The sequence below is a fragment of the Carassius carassius genome, chromosome 43 (assembly GCF_963082965.1).
Source record: "Carassius carassius chromosome 43, fCarCar2.1, whole genome shotgun sequence".
NCBI lineage: Eukaryota > Metazoa > Chordata > Actinopteri > Cypriniformes > Cyprinidae > Carassius > Carassius carassius.
The window spans coordinates 18,388,192-18,411,740 of record NC_081797.1 but is presented as its reverse complement, the minus strand read 5'-3'; the positions used below and the strand labels follow the sequence as shown (position 1 = coordinate 18,411,740).

The window sequence follows — 23,549 nt, the reverse complement described above, 5'->3', positions numbered from 1 at the left end:
ATGGCACCACTGGAATGTAGCAGCTCCAAGCAAATAACACAGAGCTCTGCTGAAAATGTTGCCTTAATGCTAAAACAAAAGCTTCAATCTTGTTACTTTTAAGTCAGTCTGAGACAGCATTCCAAAAGAGTTCCATCTTCACAACATGATATATTTCCAAGGGAATCTATGCATTCATTGACAAACAACGTTTATCATTTAGATTTTTTTAGTTAATCCACCAAGAACTTAAATGCATGTGGAGCACACCATCCAACTGCCATTGGTCAAAATAGCAAATAGCCCCGCCCCAAACTGACACTATTGGCTGAGCCAAAGTTGCACACCAAAAAAGAAAGAAAGCTACAGTGTTTACTCTCTTCATGGGAATTGACTAACAAATGGCTTATTTAAGCTTTCAGTAAGTTGTTTCTTTAAAATCTAACAACAGCTCTGTAGCATTAGACATCAGAAACCGTGGTAAAGAGCTCAGCTGCACAGACAGGAAGTGCAGACTGACCAGCCAATGACCCCTTAAAAAAGAATTCAACTGTCTTGTGTTCGCACAAAGAGCTATCAGCGAGAAAACAGACACAGTTGGAACGGGACGATACGAATAAATTAAGGAACAAACACTGGGTTGTTAGGGCAGCTTGATTCCTGGTTTGCTCTTTCCAGCATGTCACTGGAGACTTCTGTCTGAAGCTATCTGAATGTGAACTAGCGGTCGAACGTTTAAATGAGCAGGGTTGAACTATCATTGCATATCTCAAGATATATTTCTTTTCTTATACTAAAAGAGAAACAAACAAGCAAACTCACATTAGGTTGACACTATTTACACCCTACTGCTGGTGGGAATGCAATGACTTTGGCTGATGTCAGCAGGGTCATGACATAACAAACAAGAGTTATGCTATCCTCAGCATCAGATATGGAAACTGAAATAACGTTAAAGCAATTCACCCATAAAATAACATTTGGTGAGAAATTGCTCACCCTCAGGGGATCCGAGATTTAGATGAGTTTGTTTCTTTATCAATCCCAGTTTGGAGATTTTTGATGGAGAAAGCTTTATTATGGATATACATATAGCCGAAAGCAGTTTGTGGTTAAAAAAAAAGTCTTAATATTAGTTTTGTTTCATACAAAAACACAGCTTTTCACTCCACAGGATGTTAATTGAAGGACTTATTTATGGATTATTGTGATGTTTTTATCAACTGTTTGGACTCTCATTCTGACGGCACCCATTCACTGCAAAGGATGAGCTAGCGATGTAATGCTAAATTTTTCAAATCTGTTCTGATGAAGAAACAAACTCATCTACATCGAAGATGGACAGCAAAAAAATCATTTTTTTAATTTTTTTTTTGGTGAACTATTCCTTTAATATATGCTACTGTAATGAATAAAATCTTAACATAATATTATGCAAATATTATTATTAAACCTTTGGATGCCGATTGGTCAATAAAGCACGGCTAAATAAACAATAATGAAGCCCTTTCATACTTAACTGCTTAATTCATTTTAAAAAAATACATAAACTATTATATATTACGTGTATAGGTATTATTAATTGCACATTGAATGTATGTTCACTAAATATCTCTTGTAAATTGAACCAAGCTCGAGAAGGACACTATGCCAATTGGTATAATATTACTGTACTTACTTTTATATTAAAATAAACAAATGTCTGTTTTCTAATATTTAAATGGCTAACTTAAAATATTGTTTTACAATAACAGTATTAACGCATCAGTGTTTAATGTAGCCTAATACAACGTATTATTTGCAAGTCTGTACTTTGAATGTCTGACAGCTGCAGGGCTTTGTGCCAACAGGATTCGTTTCAATAATGTTTAAAATAAGGGAGGGGGCGAATAGTAGGCGACTTTATATGAAAGTGGGTGACATCAACTGCAGATATGAATATTATAACGGAACAATGCAGCGCTCTAACGTTTCGTGCTGGTTAGGAATGGATGGATGGATGCCGGAGAGGAAATTCAATAATCACAGTCACAGCCAAATGCAAATAATCAATGCTGCTCGTTGTGGTTATTTGCAGCCCGATTCAAAGCACAGCAGCTGTAATACATATACAATACAAAGTCATATTATCATATTTCTATCGCTGATTTTGTCTTACCTCTGTTGCAGACGCAAGTTCAGCAGCCCTCGAAGAGCGAAACGTGGCAGGAGACCTACACGTATCCGAACGACTTCATGTCAGATCTAGAACGGCTCTGTTTGGGTTTGACGGGGTTCAGATCACACCTCAAGAACCGTAAGTCACGTATTAAATGGAATGGAACTGTGCGACGCTCCCGTTTGTCCCGAAACAAAGTAGCCTAACGCTCGAGCCTTGCCGTCTCGAGATGTGGAAAGGCCGCTCAAAACGCCGCTTTCCAAACACGATACAGTTGGAAGTTAACCGCGCACACCTGCATCCTCAAGAGATGGAAAATGATGGAGAGATGAATAGCGGTCCATAGCATGCCATAACCGCTGGCGTGCAGCTGTGTATTCTGGAGCGCGGACGGCAGGAAATGCCTTTGGAGGAGAGGAGGCGCTTAACCAGTCCGAGAGGAGACGCGTGCGCTGGATTTAACCTCATACAGCCTGACGTCATGCTGGACAGCACAACTCTTAGACTTCATTCTTTAGTCTCTAATATTATTGCATTTTAAGACCGGTTCTATTGAGGTTCATACAGAAATCAAACGTTTCATCAATGCTCTTTCATCCACATTGTATACAATCATAAACTTAATAGCCTATGACACAATGTAACAGAATGTAAAAATGGGGCATGGAAATACACCAGATAGTATAAGTTTTGTTTTACTGAACAATAAAGAAGGGTTATGTTTGTTTCATGACATTCATTATTGCATGTATTTCTTTGGACATGCAGCCAACATTATTCTGAATGAATATTCTGTTGTCTTTATTATTTATAGACAAAGCGTTGCTTTTTTCCACGATCTGATAAAGGGTTATGAAGACACTTAGTTAATTAGTTAGCTTAGTTAATTAGTTGTTTGTTTTGCTTGTGTTGGTTATACAAATATGTAAATTGTTTCAGAGTACATAAAACAAAGTGAATGCCAAAGAATGGACACAGTTTACACAAGGGTTTTGAATACATGTGTTTATTTATTTTTTTGATTTGTTAGATAGCTTATTTTAAACAGTCCATTATTTTGTTAATTATTTAGAAATGCTGGGTTATTTTAACCCAACTTTGGGTCAAATCTGGACTAACCCAACTTTGGGGTTAAAAATTTAATGTAAAAATTTAAACCAACGGTTGGGTTAGTCCATATTTGACCCAAAGTTGGGTTGAAATAACCCAGCATTTTTTATAGTGATTTACTAATTGTAATGGCGTGCATAAAAAATAAATAAATAAATAAATAATAATAATAATAAAAAGCAGAATAAAACATTCTTAAAGAACTGACATGATTCCCTAATGGCTTATGAAAACACTTCTGTCCGTTTGTTGTTGTTGTTTTCACCTCTGGAACTAAATCAGTAGTTTAGTTATCAGCACTAATCACTCGTTTTCAATTTATATAAATTAATTCAAAGGTATCAATATTTTTAGAAAAGGAAAATTCAGCAGGAAAAGGGTGGACTGATTTTCCTGAACTGGCTATAAAACCCAGTGTGAAGTATCCCCACTTGGTATTTCTGATTACCCTTATGATGTGGAAAGACTGTGAAAGTGCTTTGGCGACCTCTAGTGAAACAAGAATTTTTTTTCGGTATGAACAGTAATATGTTCACAATATGTATATAAGTGATGATTGAAAAACATTCATGTATTTGAAACAAAAACACCAATATTTTAAAATTAATTTAGGAGTTAAAAAGAAACGAGTGATATGTGGGTACTTGCCATTTATATTAGTGGGATTTTTTTTTGTTTTTTTGTAGATGAGTTGATAACTGTAAAATGCTGTCGTTAACCAGCCATAAATAGAGGAGGGCGGGACAAATGACTGCCTACAACATTGGAGGAGTCAATATTACTGGTCAGTCACTGCTGTTTTATATATACTACAATTCTTTAAAATGAGATACCAGTAATACGTTGCTGCCACGGATATTCCAAATCATAGCAAGCAAAGCGCCTCAGCTTGAAAAATGCTGTGCCACTAAAATGTTTTCAAGCGCCACCAGCTGGTCGTTTTAAGAAGAGTGCCTTTTTTCAGCTGGCTAAATTTCTTTGGTGGACTCACGTTAGAGCCCTGCACGGGCCTCAAATCTAGGCCCGAGCCCGGCCCTGGCCCGAGATGCTGAGGCCCTAGCCCGACCCGTGTCCGACAGCTCATCAGAATTATCAGCCCGAGTCCGACACGAGCCCGTTTTTGTTTTTCATTACACAGGGGCAGCCTGCCCTATTTGCAGCCATTAAATAAGTCAGGTTTTTTTGTTATGTTTCTTTTCATTTCTTTCATTTTTTCATTTCTTAATTAAGTTAGCTAATTTAGATAAATGTTTGGAGCATTTTTTTTAATGACGATTAAGCAGCCGAGCCGACAGCGAGTAGTTTGATCAATTTAGCCTCTCAAATCAACGCTAATAATTTACTTGGCAACAATAAAATCAATAGATATAAAACACTTCAAGCATATCACACAGACAGTTAGTTTAATAAATGTTTACTTATTAAACCACAGTAAGTAACTAAAACAACATTTTCTGAAATACTGAGGCAGGCTCAGGCTGCTCGCAACAGCACGCGCAAACGAAATGAGCAATAGCCTACAATCTAAACAAATTCAATTAAATAAATTAAAAACAAACTGGCAGGTTATCATACCTTAAAAATGCACCACAGAACATGGCCATTTTTTCTATTAGTTTCCAACAGTTAAACGAAAATAAAGTCCAATCAAACTAAAAACATCAGTAGTTTTCCAACAGTTAAACGAAAATAAAGACCAATCAAACTAAAAGTTAGAACAGAGCATCATGGAGAAAAAGAATAGCATCCACAGTGGAAGGTTTTAACCCAGTCCTCCTCTCTTCTATCACTCTTCCCGCTGCGCTGAAGACACGTTCGCTGCTGCTGCTGCTGGCGGGGACACTAAACACAGAGCGAGCCAGTCTTGACAGCTGCGGTAGCAGGGTCTCGTGCTGTTTCCACCATAGCAGCACATCTCGTCCATCACCTTCCATGTTGTGACTGAGGCGCATGTATTGCTTTACTTCATCGTTGTCATCCTCGCCCTGCTCCACAATGTTTACCCACTCTTCCTCAAACTCGGCCAGCGCTCTCTTCTTTGCTGCGTGGCCCGCAGCAACAGGTCCAGACACAGAAATGCTCGCCGCTGCATGAATCATCATTATTTTATAATTATTAGTTGGCCAAGTAGGCTATGATTATACATTTATTTAGAGGCCTATAATAGCTACTACTATAATAAGTGACTTGGTATGGTTGCAGGTGCAAATAAAGTGAAATAATAATAATAATAACAGGCCTGATAATAATAATAATAATAATAATAATAATAATAATACACACTTAAAAGAAAATCTCACCAGCTGCTTGATCCGCCCCTTGCACTGCCGTCCCCTCCGCTCTGAAGCGGGCTATCTGACGTCTGGCCAGCTGAAAGATGTCATCCCTCTCGGCGTTGGTAAACATCCTTAACTGACTGAACTTTGGCCATAAGAATATGGCCAGTTTGTGAAGTGGCTGGATATGCATTACATGGTGTCGTTGGCGGATAATTGCGTGGGAAGGAGTGTCCGACACATCTGGCTGGCAATGGTGTTTCAGCTTGTGAAGCCAGGGTACGACGAGGTTCAGTGTTGGGTATTTATCCCCCTCCAACTCCCTTTGTGCATCGTAGAATGGGCGCAGAAATTGCACCAGGAAAGCCAGCACATCAGGAGACACATCGTGTAGTCGCTGGCTCTCACCACGGCTCTGAAGTATCTCCTGTAACTCTGCGTAGACTGACTCAATTGACTCCAGGGTGAGAAATACGGTGCTAAATCTAGTTTCTGCCATCTGTTTGACAGTTTTTGACAACCGGCTTGTCAGACCTGACTGCTTTATATATCGGACTAAAGCCTTGGCGGCCTGAAGGGTCTCTGCTACTTCTGGGACTGTTTCTGAAAGCTCATCTGGGTTCAAGGCATGCCGGAGGACTGTGTTGTACAGGTGGTCTTGACAGTCCAGGCGCCGGTATAGGCGTAGAGCGGCAACATAATTAGCGCCCTGATCGGTTACCCAGACAACGCAATTCATCACCGAGGCATCAAATCCAAGAACTGAGACTAATTGCTGCTGCAACTCTTTTCGAATATTGTCTGCTGTTTTGGCCTCGTTTGGGAAGCTTGTTGTAGTGAGTACCCTGCTCTTCATGTCATATTGTGGTGTGACATAGTGACATGTGATTGACATGTAGCTTATTTTACGGTGATCATCCGTCCACATGTCAGTTGTCATGCCCACATTTATCAACGACATGACACCCTTGATTTCTTCAACCATGTCCCCTCTCTTAGCAGTTGCCAGTTCTTTGCACTTTCCAGAGATTGTGGTGGAGTCAGGGAGTAAACTTGTTGCTGACAGACGTCCATGCGCTGCACCTACATTTATTAGCTCTTGCGCTAACTGGATGAAACCGTTCCCTGCTACTGTTTCAAATGACCGAAGGTCCTTACAACAGAAATTCACACATTTATCTGTGATAAGTGATTTCACTCTAGGAGTTGGTTTGGCAAGGAAATCACTCACACTCATTTGTTTGCTGCTGCTGGTTGGTCCGCTACCGATACAACCACCACGCTCAAAATGTCTTTGTAAATGAGATGATCCCGCCTTCTTACTATCGTAGCTTAGCACAGCCTTGCAAATTGTACATTGTGCATAACCAGTTGACTCATCATTTAAGGTTGTAACGATTTGAAAAACAGCCCAGATGTTTGCCTTTCCTCTGGTGTTTTTTACCGTTTTAAGTTGGCCATCTGCAATTTTTCTCTTAATATTCTCCATTATTTGCACGAGGTGAATCGTGGGTCGCGCTGATGGAACACCTTCTGTGTGTGTGCGTGCATGAGACTGTCATGTCAGTCACATGTCAGTGTAATTATCACATTATAAAAGTTATGAGGTTATGAAATGTCTTTCTATGTTTGTTTTTCTATCATCGACGTCAATTTCTCATTTTTTTTATTAATGTCTAAAAATATAAAAAGAAGGATAACCCAAAAAAGGCCCGATGCCCGGCCCGCAGGTGAACTATGACGTGAAAATTGGCCCGAAGCCCGGCCCTAGGGGCGTAAATAAGTCGGGGCCCGTCGGGCTCGGATCTTGGATTATTTATTTGGTTCTTCGAAGCTCATCCCGGAGTTGCTGTCATAGCAACAGGTCTGTAAGCTTAAACCTGTTTGGGAGCTGTTTATTTAATGTAAACATGATTAGTTTTGATCATGATTAGTACATTTTTAAGCAGAATTGATACTTAAAATCTGTCTGCTACCACTGCTACTTTATTACAAGGAGTGCAGGTTTAGGAATTAGGGCGACAAACCGAGGTACAGTAGAAATGGAAAGATCCGAGTCTGGAGGTGGAGCCTCATGATCCCCACATCCAGGAGGAAGTGGCTCACAGCAGGCCCACGGTGTAACCACGCCACTGAGAGGGACTGGTGGGAGACAGGGAGGACTGGGCAGCAGGCGTAGTTGAGGGCTAGGTAACTGACTGATGAGGAACAGAAAAACTAGGAAGACACAAACTCAGGAGAGCATAGATGTGGTGGAAGATGTTGGTACGGCGTGATCATTGAGTCACAACAAAATAGGCATGGTAAGGGTTATCCACATCCAGAAACTCACTCTCAGTGATGGGCAGGTGGCTAGGTTTTCAATCTAAACCTCAAACTCCATGCACATATGTTCAGCGATGCCCAGGACAGCCGGCTCGCACACCTGGTCAGAAAGACTCCATTCACGCTCCATTGCGTGAGTATGCAATGATTGGTTGCTCCTGCCATTCCTTGCAATTGGAGAGATTCTGGCTGAGCTCTGGATTGTGTCTGGCATCGTTGATAGGTCTGACAGTGAGCGGTGATAAACAGGACACCAGCACCCACTCCAAAAAAAATCGACAAAGCTCCATCGAGGACCCTCCCCGGACAACTTAGTGGGGGTGTTCAGGCCGACATACAGAAATTAATATAAACTGTTGTCCGGGAAGGTAGTTTGATATGTGAGGTCGAGGAATTCTTCTAGGTGTTCCTTGAGGGAACGATTTCCCCGCACAACAGGCAGACTGCAAGAATGTCCATGATAAAGGGAAAACAGAAAAAAAAACTCTGCCTTCTGTTATGGTTTGTATTAAACATGCACACAAAGATGACAAAGAAAAGGATCAATAAAGTCTTTTAATATAAGTGTCAGGCAACAGAAACACAGGTTAACATTGACAAGGCAGGACAAACTGAACAGAAACAAAGAGAACAAGTACTGGTGATAATGAGGTGAACACAGCTGAACTAAATGACAAATCAATTAACAACCATGACAACTAAGGGAAATGGTGCAAAGAATGTGTGTGTGTGGCAATATTCTTCTAAATAACTTTGAATATATAAACAATGTTATAAAAGGTGGGATTCCATATACAATCATATCAGTAGTAAAATTGTCAGATTTGTGATATTGCAGTAAGTATATAATGCCAAATTATACAAATATCTCTTTTGGACATTCTGAAATAAAGACCTCTTGATTGAATTACCATAAATACATATTCTTTCTGTTTATTTTAAATTGTTATCATAGAAAATGTCTGCATTTTTACAGTGTAATTTTTTTAATGTATTTGTTCAAATTAAAATATTACCAAAAGTTTATAGTATTGTACAAGAAATAAATTACAATTACAAGGACATATTTATATGTGAAAATTAAAATGTGCTTTATGCCGTCTTAAAATTCTCTGATTGTTGGACAAGGGCTATCTTAAGGCCATCTGCATTTACTATTTTTGATATTTTACATTCTCATAGATACTGAGAGCTTCTGAGTTCTGGTAAGTTAAGTCGATGTTGGTTCCTGTATTTGATCGAATTATGTCATGTGCACACTGGTGGACGAAAACATATTGCTCCTGTTATAGAAAAAAAGAAGAAAAGAAAACAGTGTAAAAATATGAGCCTTCTTTATTATAAGTGGCAGTTCCTTTGTATAAGTACAACAAATATTATTTTTACTAATTCTTTGTAAATGTCACCTTAAAGGAATATTTTTGGTTCAATACAAATTAAGCTTAATTGATAAAATATTTACGTAATGTTGATGACTACAAAAATAATTTCCACTTGTCACTTCTTTTTTTTTAATAAATGAAAGGTTGCAGTGTTTAGTTGAGTAGTATAGTTAAGTAGAATATCTAAACAATTAACATGTTAACATGCGGTCGCCGTGAAATGTTCTTGGATCAACATCTTTTGATCATCCTGGATCAACATTATTGTCCAAAATATAGATTTATTCCTAAAACCAGTGGGAAATTATTTACAAGGGTGAAGAAGCACCTAACCCTAATTGTAAGCCTAAAAAAGATATTTCCTGAAAAGTTATATGTCTACTCTGATTGGTTGATTGGAATGTTTTTCCAGGATCAACAAGGATGTTGATCCAGGAACATGTTGTACTTGGTGAAAACACGCTTACCGTTAACATGCATACATATATGAGATAAATAGCTTATTACTGCTTTTCTGTGCAACCAATTTTACAACTTCATTGTGACAGCTCGTCATCCTACAGAGATTATTTTAACAGCTTTACAGTTAAAACAATACATGCTTTTCAACAGAATAATTTGGGCTTTGGATACATTATTGGTCCATAAAAAAGGGTCCTAGCTATCCAACCACCCCCCCATCCGTCAATAAATAATGGTTCCTTAGCTTCTCAAACTTTAAAGTTGCCTATTGTAAAACTTCCTTGTCATTGCCCATACCATATGAAGTGGCTCAAGCCTTCCAGGAGGCATTCACCTCAACACCCATCGACACACCATTTTCTCCAAGCAGAAGCACGACATTAGCAACTGGGAGTTAGTTAAGCAAGCATTTAAGGAGTGCCACCAGTGATTTGGGGGTTCAAACCATTTGTTCCAGGTCATCACATTACAACTTTGAATCCCTGAACCCTCACCAGGCCTTCTTTCATGTATTGTATGGGCTTCAAAAATACTAACACGAACATTTTCATACCTCCATTCCACTGATTCTCCAACCTCTGCACAGAATCTATTCTTCAAGAATTTGTTCTTCCTTTTTCTGCTATTAGCCCCATCCAGTGGAGCCTGGGTGAACAAAAACCAAAACGAAAACTATATGTTCGTCGCCCTGTGGAACTAACTCCTGGACACCTTGTACTCCTTTCTGGGCTCTGGGCATCAAGGGACAACATAAATCCCTTGACCAAGTAGTACCATGTCCAAAGACCCTCTCAACCTTCCAACTGAAAAGCTCCTTCCATCTATGGTCACATCTAGATGTGGACTTCATGACCACCCATCCTCTCTCAGTAGTCAAACCTGTATCCTGATGGCACAATTCATATGGCAATTCCAGAAGCTTTCTTCAAGTTGCTGGGAGTTACTGCCAAGCTTTTTCCAGGCTATCATGCCCAGTCTCCCAATTCCTTTAAAACATTAAGCCATGAACATCAGCAGTAATAGTCACTTCCTTCCCTGAGCTGAATATGCTCAAAACTGTCTCCGCCAGTGTGCTGTCTGGCATCAGAAAGGCCATTCTGATGCCCATTGATCAGACACCTCTTCCTACCAGTCCAGACAGAATGCCTGGTTTATCTTCAAATAAACTATAACTCTGTTTTCCATGCAGAAAGTAATTTCCTCAGTACATTGGCCTATTCCCGTGGACCATCCCGGACTTCCAAGTCAGGACAACTCCAATTCACTGTGTTCCACTGCAATTATCACAACCATCCAGCTCCTCAGGGATGTGGCTAACCAGAGGGCCCATTCTCCACTCTGCTTATCAAGGCCTCCATATATACTGTAATCATCACATCCTCACCCTCAATGTCTAGTCTTTTATAGAGGACTTTTTGACTGCACTACCCTTCAGTAGTGCTCTCTTCATGACTCTCTCATGGTTCCTCTTTGTGTACCATCATTACCAACAACATAATCAGTGTATCATCTTCTACATCCATGTCAGATTTCTACCACCATTTCTGCTCCATCTGCTGTTCACCCATGGGTTCAATAAAGTATCCAAGCACTTGGGTTTAAAAGTCACCTGGCTCAGTCTGCTTTGTTACATAAAAGTGCTTTTACAAAATTGTAAATCTCATGTTTATGCTCTAAAACTGTTTGCATTTACTACCGATGTAGGTGCCTCACTGTAACTTTTTAAAATTTTAGAGGATATACAAGCTTAACTTGCACTGAACCTTCTGAAAATTACTCCACAGTCCCTTACCTCAGTCTGCACCATAAGAGGCCTGTGCATGCGCATATCATTAACGATTCTGTATATGTCCACCATGCTGTCTCTTTCAATCTGGAAAATCAGGTGGTCAATGGCAATAAAGGTACCCGTTCTTCCCACACCGGCACTAAAAATGTGAGGGTCAAATAATAAGATGTAAGTTTAATCTAAAGGATGGCAAAGTTGATATTTGATGTTTATCATATAAATTTATAAACACTTGTCAATAGGAACCTCATTTACCTGCAATGTACCACAGTTGGAGAGTGGCGAGAGTACTGGTTCATGTGTTCTCTGACCAGGTGTCTGAAGTCAATGAGGACTTCAGTAGTCTGTGGAACTCCATGATCCGGCCACGCCTTGAAGTGAAAATGACGTACGTAGCGAGTTTCTGCTGTTTTCACCTACAGAATTATCAGTCATGTTATTATAAAACATAACTGATTTATAACAACAACAAAAAATTTCCACTCCGGTATACTACTCAAGAAATAAATGGAGATATCGGGTGCATGAAATGATGCTTTACATTTTTGATTCTGAAGTCTCTTATGGTCCAGCTCTCCAGGTCTATCTCTGAGGTGGTTGTCACAGAGATGTTTTGATAATGATTAGTCCCAGATGGCCAGTACTTTTCACATTTCACCTGGAGAAAATGACAGAGTGCTGGTTACAGTAGGTTGACAGCCTATTTGGGCATTACCGCCACGCGTACTTTAGGCGAATACATTAACTGATTTCAGTCGCGTGTTAAAATAATTCGCTTACCTACCGCCACGTGGCGCAAAGGGACGAATTTTGAACTGACTGTAATAATAAAATGGTTTGTAAACGAAGATGAAAGGACAAGTAAAGCATCAATAGCATTATATTATAACATTTTAACATCCTTAAAAAAAAATTATAAAATTTAAAGTAAGAGTTAATTTAAAAACGTGGGATAGTTTTAGGCTGCAGTAAAAATGTAAAAGAAAGACCTTTACACAAATACTTACTTACTGCATGCTATGTCATTAAACAGTCATTACTTTATATATATAAATATATATATATATATATATATATATATATATATATATATATATAACCCAGAATAAAAATATGAAATGTTCCAATCCGTGTATGTGTTCCTATATATATATGTATAAAAATAAATATTTTCATTCTGGTTTGCTCTTAGCAAAAATAAATAAATAAAAAATGTTCACTGTGGGTGTTGACAAATAAAACAATTTCATGACATACTCTATAGGCTACTTAAACACATGGGGAAAAAATAAAGAAAAGGGGAAAAAATCAATAATTAAACAACACTGTGTCGTCAGTGTTGGTATTGTATCGGACACTTGCACTTAACATGAGGCTATATGAAAAACAAGCTCAAATGGAGTAAACAGGTTTTTGCTGGCGAATGAGGAGATCGCATCTGAGGCAAGTGCATCGCATTATACGCTTTCATCAACTCTTACAGGTTATATAACATTTATTGTTGCTATATGGGCGATTTGTTTTTCTTGTTGTTTAATTCACTTGGCCAAAATCTCATGATATAAACGATTAAGCGCTTATGCATAGGACATTTAAAACGTACAAAAGTAGGCTATATTGGCTTGCGAAAAAACAGTCTTCAAACACACAAAAACATTAGCCTTTACAGACATAGTGTTTGAGTAAAGAAAATAAATAATAATAACGAATTATAATAGAGATATGAATTTTGGATAGTTTTTCACGGCACATCTGGCTATTCTCTGTCTGCCATATGGAAACGCTGCCCCTTGAGGAGGGGGATCCGCCAAAATGAGGTGCCGGATCGGATTTCGGAGGTTCCGGATCCGGCGTGTTGCGGCACAAATTAAGCCCTGGGACTCTGAGACTAAAGCGCTTGATATTTTCCATTTTTAGGTCAGAACTCATGGAAAGGAAGCAGGGCAGATTTAGGCTACAGTGAAGTCGACGCAAGCATACTGACCAATGCTTTTGAACATTTTTTTTTATTCTATTAAGTGGTGGTAATCTTTAGCCTACCTCCATAAACTCATGTCCAGGGGCAACCTTATTAAATGTATGAACGTCACGTTAATCCACATCGATAAATTCAGTTAGAGGATAAGACTGTAGGGCAGTTAGCCTACCACTAAAATCCAACCAGAGCTTCATCAGAGCCATCAATACAGAAGAGATCTTAATGCATTTACACAGCAATTAGCCTACAAGTGCATAGAAATATTATGAAGTGTTTTACATTTTGAAGAGATAAATATGACATGATGTAATCAATGAAGTGATAGACCTACGTTTAATATGAAACTAAAACAGACACCAGGTGGCAGAAAGACACTGTCTTAATGTGTGCGTTCAATCCACTCATTTGATTCCTTAAAGGTGCCATGTGCTAAAATTGAGCTAAAAATATTCAAAAAATGACCTACACGCATCAAAAGTGTGAGAAGAAATAAGGGCGATGATGTCATTAAAAAATTTAAAGTTATAGTGCTGCAGAGATATCAACCTTAATTAGCATTAGCATTACTAGCCCCGGCCCGACAGGTGTCGTAATACCAGTTTCGGCCATGGGAGGCGGTATGCGGGCAACATAACCACCAGCCAACCTGCAATACACGAATAACTTGCACGGCTTGTGGGCGTAATCTAACCTGATGTCAATCATGTGGAAAGTACAGCCCACTACTTCATTTCAGTTCAGGGAAGAGAGCTGTAGGATGACTTAAGCCCTTGGCAAGAGACCACCACCCGCTACAGGGAAACAACCGCGCTCGGAATCACAAATCAAATCCGATAAGAAAAGGAGCCGAACCAGAGTAAACATCGGCACTGCTTTCAATCGCTGGAGACAACTGATGGACCTGAAAGAAATGAGGTCCGACACCGAACTTGCAACATTTCTTTTGGATTGGTAAGTTAGATGCTGTTAGTATTTCGCTAGAAGTTTGTTTTAAATGTTTGTGTATTTTTTTTTTCGGGAAGTTATAACACAGAAATGTATCGAAGGCTGTTCTATAAACGTGCTAATGTTAGCGATGGCTAACCGTAGCTGCGTTTGATAATTAGCTAGCTATAACATTTTTTTATATCATAAGTAACCTGCTCTGTCTAGTCTGTTGGTCTCCATGTCCTCTTTGCTTCGTGGTTTTTCTGTACGTGAGAAAATTGATGTGTGGCGTGAAAGCGTGTGAAAAGAGTCAATTGCGTGTGTCTCACGGTCAATGCTTGAGAGTTGGCAGCTCTGGTTACGTTGGTTGGCGCTAGCTTGGTCGACATCAGCTGTCTGATGTTGACCAATGATGTTGACAGAATGCTATCTGTCAAATTAATTTAATTCCAATAATGTGTATTTACAACTCAATGTAATATGAACAAAACGAATATGAACATATTCACTGGTAAAGGTGAAGGGGAGTAGCTTGAAGATGTCATGTTTCAAAATCACTTGACATCACCCAATGTTCCTCTGGAGGCAAAACGTCCTCTTATAGCAGCGGTTTTCAATTCCAGTCCTCGCGCCCGACTGCTCTGCATATTTTGCACGTTTCTCTTTGTTAACACACCTGATTCAGTTAATCAGCTCGTTAGAAATGAACTCCGTGCATGAACTGTTTTTCAAATGTTGAACAAACATGTTGCTCAACAAACTACGAAAAATAACTCATATAATAGGCTACGCTATGAACTGTTTTTCAAATGTTCATTGCTCCCTTCTCTCTGAGCAGGGGAAATCTGTTGAAGTTTACCTCACATCGAAACATTCATTCACTGATTTGTGCTGTGCAGCGTCTTTAAACATGGACAACTGTGACATCATATACCTCTGTAAATCAATACAATTTAAATTTACGTCTTGCACACTTCAATGCACTTTGATTGGAACATATAGCTACGTTCACTTCGAACTGGAATCATGGCTGAATATCCTGTGATGTCCACTTCGCAGGGCACTTATGTTCGAATAGAACAAATGTCTGAAGCTCTAAGAGAAACGTTCAAAATGTGCAGAGCAGTGGGGCGCGAGGACTGCAATTGAGAACCGCTGTCTTATAGGCTTCAGCTATGCTCTAGGGTTGTTGTGAAGGTAGGGGCGGAGCATAGAGACTATGCCGTTTCTCGTTTGTTACTCTAGAGTAGACCAATTCACTTTATTGAGGCATACTGCCCCCATCTGGTATGGAATGTGGAGTATGACTTGATTTTTTTTGCCAGATATGACAGATGGCACCTTTAAAATACACCGAATCAAAAACAACTCGACGTGTTGAAGCGGATCAGCTTTGGATTTGTTTGTGATCATTTCTATTTAGGCCTATGTGTTATTTAAATAATAATAATAATAATAATAATAATAATAATAATAAATAAATGACCAAATGTTTAAAAAGGTGGCAGAGAGGGGTCATGTTCAGGGAAACAACATAATTGTTGATAGACTATTTTTCGAGACATGAGTTTAATGCGCAAACCTGCGTGACCATATAGCAACTATTCAGAAATGGAAATTACGAATGCATTAATATTTTGTTTTGAATTTAAGAAAAGTCGATTGAATATTTACAGGTTTGTATGTCGTTATTATTTTCAGAGTAGTAAAGTCTTTGTAACCAACCATAGTGATCAAATATCGAAGCTATTTATTGTTAAATTTTGTAAAAATTTCTGTAGGCCAAAAACTGCCAAAAACATAACTAAAAAATAGCTAGTAGCCTACATAACTTTTTAATTTGTATTATTATTATTATTCTTTCTTTTTATTATTATTATTATTATTATTATTATTATTATTATTATTATTATTATTATTAGGCTATTGTTATCATCATCATCATCAGCTGGCAAACCATTATGGAGTCTATTTAAAGGGAATGATTGTGGCGGGGAGTTTGGTCAAACTATGGCAGCAACAATAAATGTTATATAACCTGTAAGAGTTGATGAAAGCGTATAATGCGATGCACTTGCCTCAGATGCGATCTCCTCATTCGCCAGCAAAAACCTGTTTACTCCATTTGAGCTTGTTTTTCATATAGCCTCATGTTAAGTGCAAGTGTCCGATACAATACCAACACTGACGACACAGTGTTGTTTAATTATTGATTTTTTTCCCCTTTTCTTTATTTTTTTCCCCATGTGTTTAAGTATAGAGTGTGCCATGAAATTGTTTTGTTTTTCAACACCCACAACAGACATCATATTGTGTGTATTTGATTGCTTAAGCTCAACAAACTACGAAAAATAACTCATATAATAGGCTACGCGCGAGACGGCTTTATACGCGTGAACTTTGGATGTGACTAAGAGGGCACATAATACAACCTTCGGAGCGCGCGAGTACCATATGGCTTAAAATACTGAAAAATGTGTGCAAATTATACATTTTTTGTGACAATGCAACAATGACCCGATTAGTCAAGTGACTGTTCTGTCAGCTGCCCTGAGATGCGAGTGAAGTCTTGTGTCGCAGCGTGCCGCAGGTCACTGTGCAGACGAGATGCGCTGATGAGAAGCGTGCGAGAGAGTTCATGGATTCGAAGACTGGTTTCGAATGAATTATTTAATCTTACATTTTGCGTGGATTAATTTTATTATTCAAACCTACAAGCTATGTTGAATAAATGCAGGAATTTTCCTCATTATAAACTTGAAAGCTGCGAGAATTCTTAAAACCATGCGGCATAACTACACAGTCCCCCACCGAAATGTAGGACTCTATTATACAGAGATTTGTAAAATAAAATTCCACAACTTTTTCAAAACGTTTTTAGGCCTGGAAATTGTTGTTTTAAAATTGCATGGCATTTCCATGTTATTCATGAACATACAGACCCTAAAAGCAACTGATGCATGCAGTCAATCACTTAAACTGCTGACCAATGTGATTGCGCGAGTGCTCCGTCACCTCTCCCTCCTGTAATCACATGCATCCGGCATCCGTTACCCCGCTTTGTTCCGGGACCTCGCAATTTACAAATTAAGCACTGCAGAGTCCCTGTTTCATGTTTGTTAGCCCAGGACATTTTACAAATCCAGACCAAACGATGTTCTACGGCCATGTCCGGAATAAAGAGTAGCCTATCCATGTCACACAGTAAGATTTAGGATTTTGACCATATACCTCGCAGTCACAGACCGTATCAACGTCAGTGAGCTATACTAATTGTATTTTGCCACACAATAGGCATCACTGTGGCCTCAACCCTTCGCCTTCGCTTACTCTGAGCTCGATTGCTATGTCTGAGGTAAACCACGCCCTCCTCATTACCCTACGCAGAAAGAAATGTAGGAAGAAATAAATGAAGAAATAAATAAATGTATAAATAAATAAATGTATAAATAAATAAATGTAGAAATGGATAAATGTATAAATAAATAAAAGAATAAATAAATATGGAAAAAATAAATATATACATAAATATGGAAATAAATGTATAAATAATTATTTATTTTCGTTTTTTTGCTTTTCTATGTATATTTATTTATATATTTATGTATTTATTTATTCTTATTTACATTTATTTGTATATTTATTTATGTATTTATTTATTTTTAAAATTGGCAGCTCTGGCATTCCATAGTTTATTGTCGCGTATCCGTTTTCGCGATATTTCCTCCCGATCAATCACTGATGGATTGGCGATAGGGATGAGTGTGCCATCCACCAGGATGTAATCCCCGGCATGGCGCAGAAGGGCGTTGGTGACTCTGTGGACACACCTCCACATCGAGGTCTTGATAAGGCCGTAGCCCTCTCCCACGACCTCGATGAATCTCTCTGTAGCAAAATAAATAAATAAATAAATAAATAATTTAAAAAAAACCGTAGCGCTGGGCTTCAGGGCTTAAAGCAGAATTCCGCTGCGTTAGCCTGGCCAGCGCAGGTCTGGGAAGGTCCAACTGCTCCACAATGAGTTGTCTTAGGAGGGGATTTTTTTTAATATAGCCACGTCAGGCAAAATGTCAAAAGGGCTTAAGTTTTGCTGAATAAAAAAACTGACATGGACTAAACGGCTCCGAGTCCGGCTCCGTCTTTGATTCAATACAAGGACATGTTGGATCGCTGCCATAGTTGGTCGCTTACTGGACACCACCGTGCTTACCCATTTAAAGATCTTTGCCATTTAGAGCCAAATTGTTTGCCAGATTTTAATTATCAAAAGAAAATGATTGCCAATTCGCTTTAATTACATTACGAAAAAGCCTAGGCTAATTACCACCTTATTAGTTCTGTAACCACATAAAGTCAACTTCATAAATAGGCCTGTATCCATTGCGAACATATTTTTTTATGAGTCTTTAATAATAACAGAAAATCATTGTTGAGCCACAACATTGTCAACGTACCATAGTTTGGCTTGTACTTCGCTGCGCTGGTTTCTAAAGACAGCTGTACAGTAGCGTCATGAGCTCAAATAACGCTAAGAGAGAGCTACGAATGGTCCAGACCAACCTTACAAAAGTGTGACTTATAAATAAACTAATAAACTTAGCGTACGAACGTGTCGGGAACCGTGCCATAAGGTTAAGAAAGAGGTTAAGGAATAGGTTAAGAACTACTTAGCGATAAGAACGTTTTGGGGAACCGGGCCCAGGTAGCCTAAGCTAAGTGGATATACTGTATATCAATTTATTTTATTTACTTATTTATTTCATGTTTATCCCCTGTTTTTTTTTCATTGAATATGAAAATTTAAGAATAAAAAAAATCCTCCTACCCCCTAAAAATTCTCTAGACAACATTCACTTGTGCGCTCTTGCAAAATACCTTCCTCTCGCGTTGCTCAATTGTGGACGACGTAAAAGTGTTTGATATAAAGGTTGCTGTCCCATTTTATACATGAATTTGTAAAAAATCGAATTATTCTGTTAGTTTCATGGTAACATGCAATCAAGGTCTTCTGTTATATAGGCTATATTTAATATTCACTGTGGCATTTTCACCCATTTAAACTTAAAATTCCATGAGATTTTAAATTCAGCTTAATAGTATTAAAAATTCTGATTTAAACTAGTATAAAAACACATTAAATTGCTTAAATTATTTCTATAAGTGAAAGTAGCCAACCTTAAAAATGTGTTGTCATGACTTTTTCATCGTATTTTTTTTACAGTCTGATAACAAGCTGTATTCGTTTTCCTTTTTTTATTATTATTTTTGTTTTAGTTTATTGAAAATAAATTGGCTAAAATAGAAGCAGACACGTTTAAAATACCACAAAAAAACACAAAAACATGACTAGTCTTGTGGGAAATACAGGTTTTATTATTTTTATCAATCGCAGATCTCACAGACGAATGTCTTAATATGATCGCACATTACAAAATGTTTGGTGAGATAAAATGTGCACGAAAACATTAAGCAAATCTCTTCGCCATCGTCACTCTTTATCATGGGCGTAGGTTTGGTCTCAGCTTTGTTGGGGATGCGCATTATTCTATAGGTTCTGTTCTAGTAGTAGTGATTCACCTGTCAATCAATGCAGTCTTGAGCCGGAAAGAGAATTGATTAGTTCATAGTTCGGGTCTATCGGGTTTTTGACTCGTTCCTTAATCACGTGACAGCCACATACGCTAAAACCAATGCAATATGAGCCGGAAAGAGAATTGATTAGTTCATCTCATGAGTCTTCGGGTCGAGTCATTCCTCAATCACGTGACAGACCCATACGCTAAAACCATAGACAGTAAAAAAATGCAGTATTGAGCCGGAAAGATAATTGATTAGTTCATCTTTCGGTTCTTCGGGTTGTTTGTTCTTTTGTCCCGTGATGTGACAACATTGGCTAGAGTAATTATTAAATCAGATTGTCTGTATAAACCATACTTTTGTAACATATGACACTTTATAAACATTAAAAAACACAGTGTACATACTTTTGAATTGTTGTTTATTGTTTATTTTTATGCCAGAAAAGCTTTGTAACAAAGAGGACAACTATTCCAAAATAAATCAAAATAATAAAAAAGTTAATAATTAAAATTAAAAGATAATAAAGCCACAGGGTCTAATAACCTTAACAAATGAACTTTAAAAGTACAATATAAAAAAAGAAAGAAAAAAAAAGAAAAACTAAATATTGCACAACAAGCTTTGCTTCTTTTTTATATAATTATTTAAAATTAATACGTTTTAAAATAAATAACACTTTTGTGCCAAAATAAAAACTTTATATCAAAGAGGATAAATATACCCCAAATAATTTTAAACCATTTAAATAAAAATAAATGAAAATTAAGAGATACTAAAGCTACGGAGCCTTATAACAATAACAAATTACCTTTAAAATCACAACAACAACAAAAATATTGCACAACAAGCTAGTCTTTTTCTAAATAAATAAAAATAAATAAGCTTTAAAATAAATAACACACTGTGGCTATATTTTTAGGACTTGCTTTAAGGCATGTTTGCATTAAAAAAAAACAAGCTCCCTGACCTTGGATGGGCTGAGTCTGTTTCTTCTATCTGAGATAATCTGCCCAGTTTTAGAAAAAATTCTTTCAGATGGCACAGATGTGGCCACAATGCGAAGTCTTGTCTTTGTGACTTCAGAAAGGCTTTTATATACTGGTGAACATCTCCTACACCAGGCCAGAGGGTCTGATGTGCGGGGTAAGAGTGGCTCTGCAAGGTAGGCCTGCACCTTTATAGCATCTGAGGTCTAAGAAGAGGTAGCAGAAGGCCTCAAGCTTGCTACCCTCTCGTCAAAGTCTTCCCAAAACATGGCCCCTGCACTGGCAGTCGCACCAAGATCTGAAGTATCCTCCTCACTCTGAGCTGGGTTAAAACTGTTAAAGCTTAAGTTATCATAACCTTAATGTTTTAAACTAACATTAATAATTCAAATTCAAAATGTTATTTGCTTTTAATGTATATGTCATTATGTCCTTTTTTGAGCAATCTTCTTATACATATACAACCCGAATTCCGGAAAAGTTGGGACGTTTTTTAAATTTTAATAAAATGAAAACTAAAAGACTTTCAAATCACATGAGCCAATATTTTATTCACAATAGAACATAGATAACATAGCAAATGTTTAAACTGAGAAAGTTTACAATTTTATGCACAAAATGAGCTCATTTCAATTTTGATTTCTGCTACAGGTCTCAAAATAGTTGGGACGGGGCATGTTTACCATGGTGTAGCATCTCCTTTTCTTTTCAAAACAGTTTGAAGACGTCTGGGCATTGAGGCTATGAGTTGCTGGAGTTTTGCTGTTGGAATTTGGTCCCATTCTTGCCTTATATAGATTTCCAGCTGCTGAAGAGTTCGTGGTCGTCTTTGACGTATTTTTCGTTTAATGATGCGCCAAATGTTCTCTATAGGTGAAAGATCTGGACTGCAGGCAGGCCAGGTTAGCACCCAGACTCTTCTACGACGAAGCCATGCTGTTGTTATAGCTGCAGTATGTGGTTTTGCATTGTCCTGCTGAAATAAACAAGGCCTTCCCTGAAATAGACGTTGTTTGGAGGGAAGCATATGTTGCTCTAAAACCTTTATATAGCTTTCAGCATTCACAGAGCCTTCCAAAACATGCAAGCTGCCCATACCGTATGCACTTATGCACCCCCATACCATCAGAGATGCTGGCTTTTGAACTGAACGCTGATAACATGCTGGAAGGTCTCCCTCCTCTTTAGCCCGGAGGACACGGCGTCCGTGATTTCCAACAAGAATGTCAAATTTGGACTCGTCTGACCATAAAACACTATTCCACTTTGAAATAGTCCATTTTAAATGAGCCTTGGCCCACAGGACACGACGGCGCTTCTGGACCATGTTCACATATGGCTTCCTTTTTGCATGATAGAGCTTTAGTTGGCATCTGCTGATGGCACGGCGGATTGTGTTTACCGACAGTGGTTTCTGAAAGTATTCCTGGGCCCATTTAGTAATGTCATTGACACAATCATGCCGATGAGTGATGCAGTGTCGTCTGAGAGCCCGAAGACCACGGGCATCCAATAAAGGTCTCCGGCCTTGTCCCTTACGCACAGAGATTTCTCCAGTTTCTCTGAATCTTTTGATGATGTTATGCACTGTAGATGATGAGATTTGCAAAGCCTTTGCAATTTGACGTTGAGGAACATTGTTTTTAAAGTTTTCCACAATTTTTTTACGCAGTCTTTCACAGATTGGAGAGCCTCAGCCCATCTTTACTTCTGAGAGACTCTGCTTCTCTAAGACAAAGCTTTTATAGCTAATCATGTTACAGACCTGATATCAATTAACTTAATTAATCACTAGATATTCTCCCAGCTGAATCTTTTCAAAACTGCTTGCTTTTTTAGCCATTTGTTGCCCCCGTGCCAACTTTTTTGAGACCTGTAGCAGGCATTAAATTTTAAATGAGCTAATTAAGTGGATAAAAGTGTAAAATTTCTCAGTTTAAACATTTGCTACGTTATCTATGTTCTATTGTGAATAAAATATTGGCTCATGTGATTTGAAATTCCTTTAGTTTTCATTTTATTAATTGAATTCAGGTTGTATTACACCAATATGTCAAGTCTGCCTAGGAAAAGCAATTATTATACCAGCAAACTCAAAATTGGAGTAAAAATTAACAAACTAGTCTATAAATACTTTTTTTGTATGCTTGGATTATTATATTATTATATAGCCTAGTGTTTTTTTACCGATAGACAGTCAAAAAGACAAATTAATCAATATTTTATTTATAACAGGGTTTTATTTATTAATAAAATTACAAACCACAGATCCTCAACAAACAGTAACAAAAACACAGTGACAGAAAATGTCAGAAATAGCGTATGGGTCTGTCACGTGATTAAGGAACGAGTCAAACTCGACCCGAGACCCGAAAGACTCATGAGATGAACTAATCAATTCTCTTTCCAGCTAAAGACTGTGTTAGTTTTGCGTATGGGGCTGTCACGTGATTAAGGAATGACTTAAACCCGAGGACTTCTTGTCAGATAAGAGGTGAGGTGAGCTAATCACAGACTAAAGACCCAGGTAAAGAACGATTTTTTTTTCTGTATCTTATAGCATTATAATTTTGTATTGTTTTTTGTGTGATCAA

The 23,549-nt window shown here is 38.1% G+C and overlaps 2 protein-coding genes across 2 annotated transcripts in view; both read right to left on the bottom strand.

Annotated features, from left to right (window-relative positions):
• LOC132124624 (oxysterol-binding protein-related protein 5-like) overlaps positions 1-2,597 on the bottom strand; it is a 54,432-nt gene extending 51,835 nt beyond the window's left edge. Inside the window, exon 1 of the mRNA XM_059535724.1 lies at positions 2,138-2,597. The gene's annotated coding sequence lies outside the window, so the exon portion shown is untranslated. The remainder of the gene's footprint in view (positions 1-2,137) is intronic.
• A 5,824-nt stretch (positions 2,598-8,421) lies between these two features.
• LOC132124594 (receptor-type tyrosine-protein phosphatase eta-like) overlaps positions 8,422-23,549 on the bottom strand; it is a 51,543-nt gene continuing 36,415 nt past the window's right edge. Inside the window, exons 5-8 of the mRNA XM_059535679.1 lie at positions 12,023-12,139; positions 11,737-11,897; positions 11,485-11,620; positions 8,422-9,131 (exon numbers count right to left, since the gene is read on the bottom strand). Coding sequence (XP_059391662.1) covers positions 9,003-9,131; positions 11,485-11,620; positions 11,737-11,897; positions 12,023-12,139 — 543 coding nt within the window. The 3' untranslated portion in view covers positions 8,422-9,002. The remainder of the gene's footprint in view (positions 9,132-11,484; positions 11,621-11,736; positions 11,898-12,022; positions 12,140-23,549) is intronic.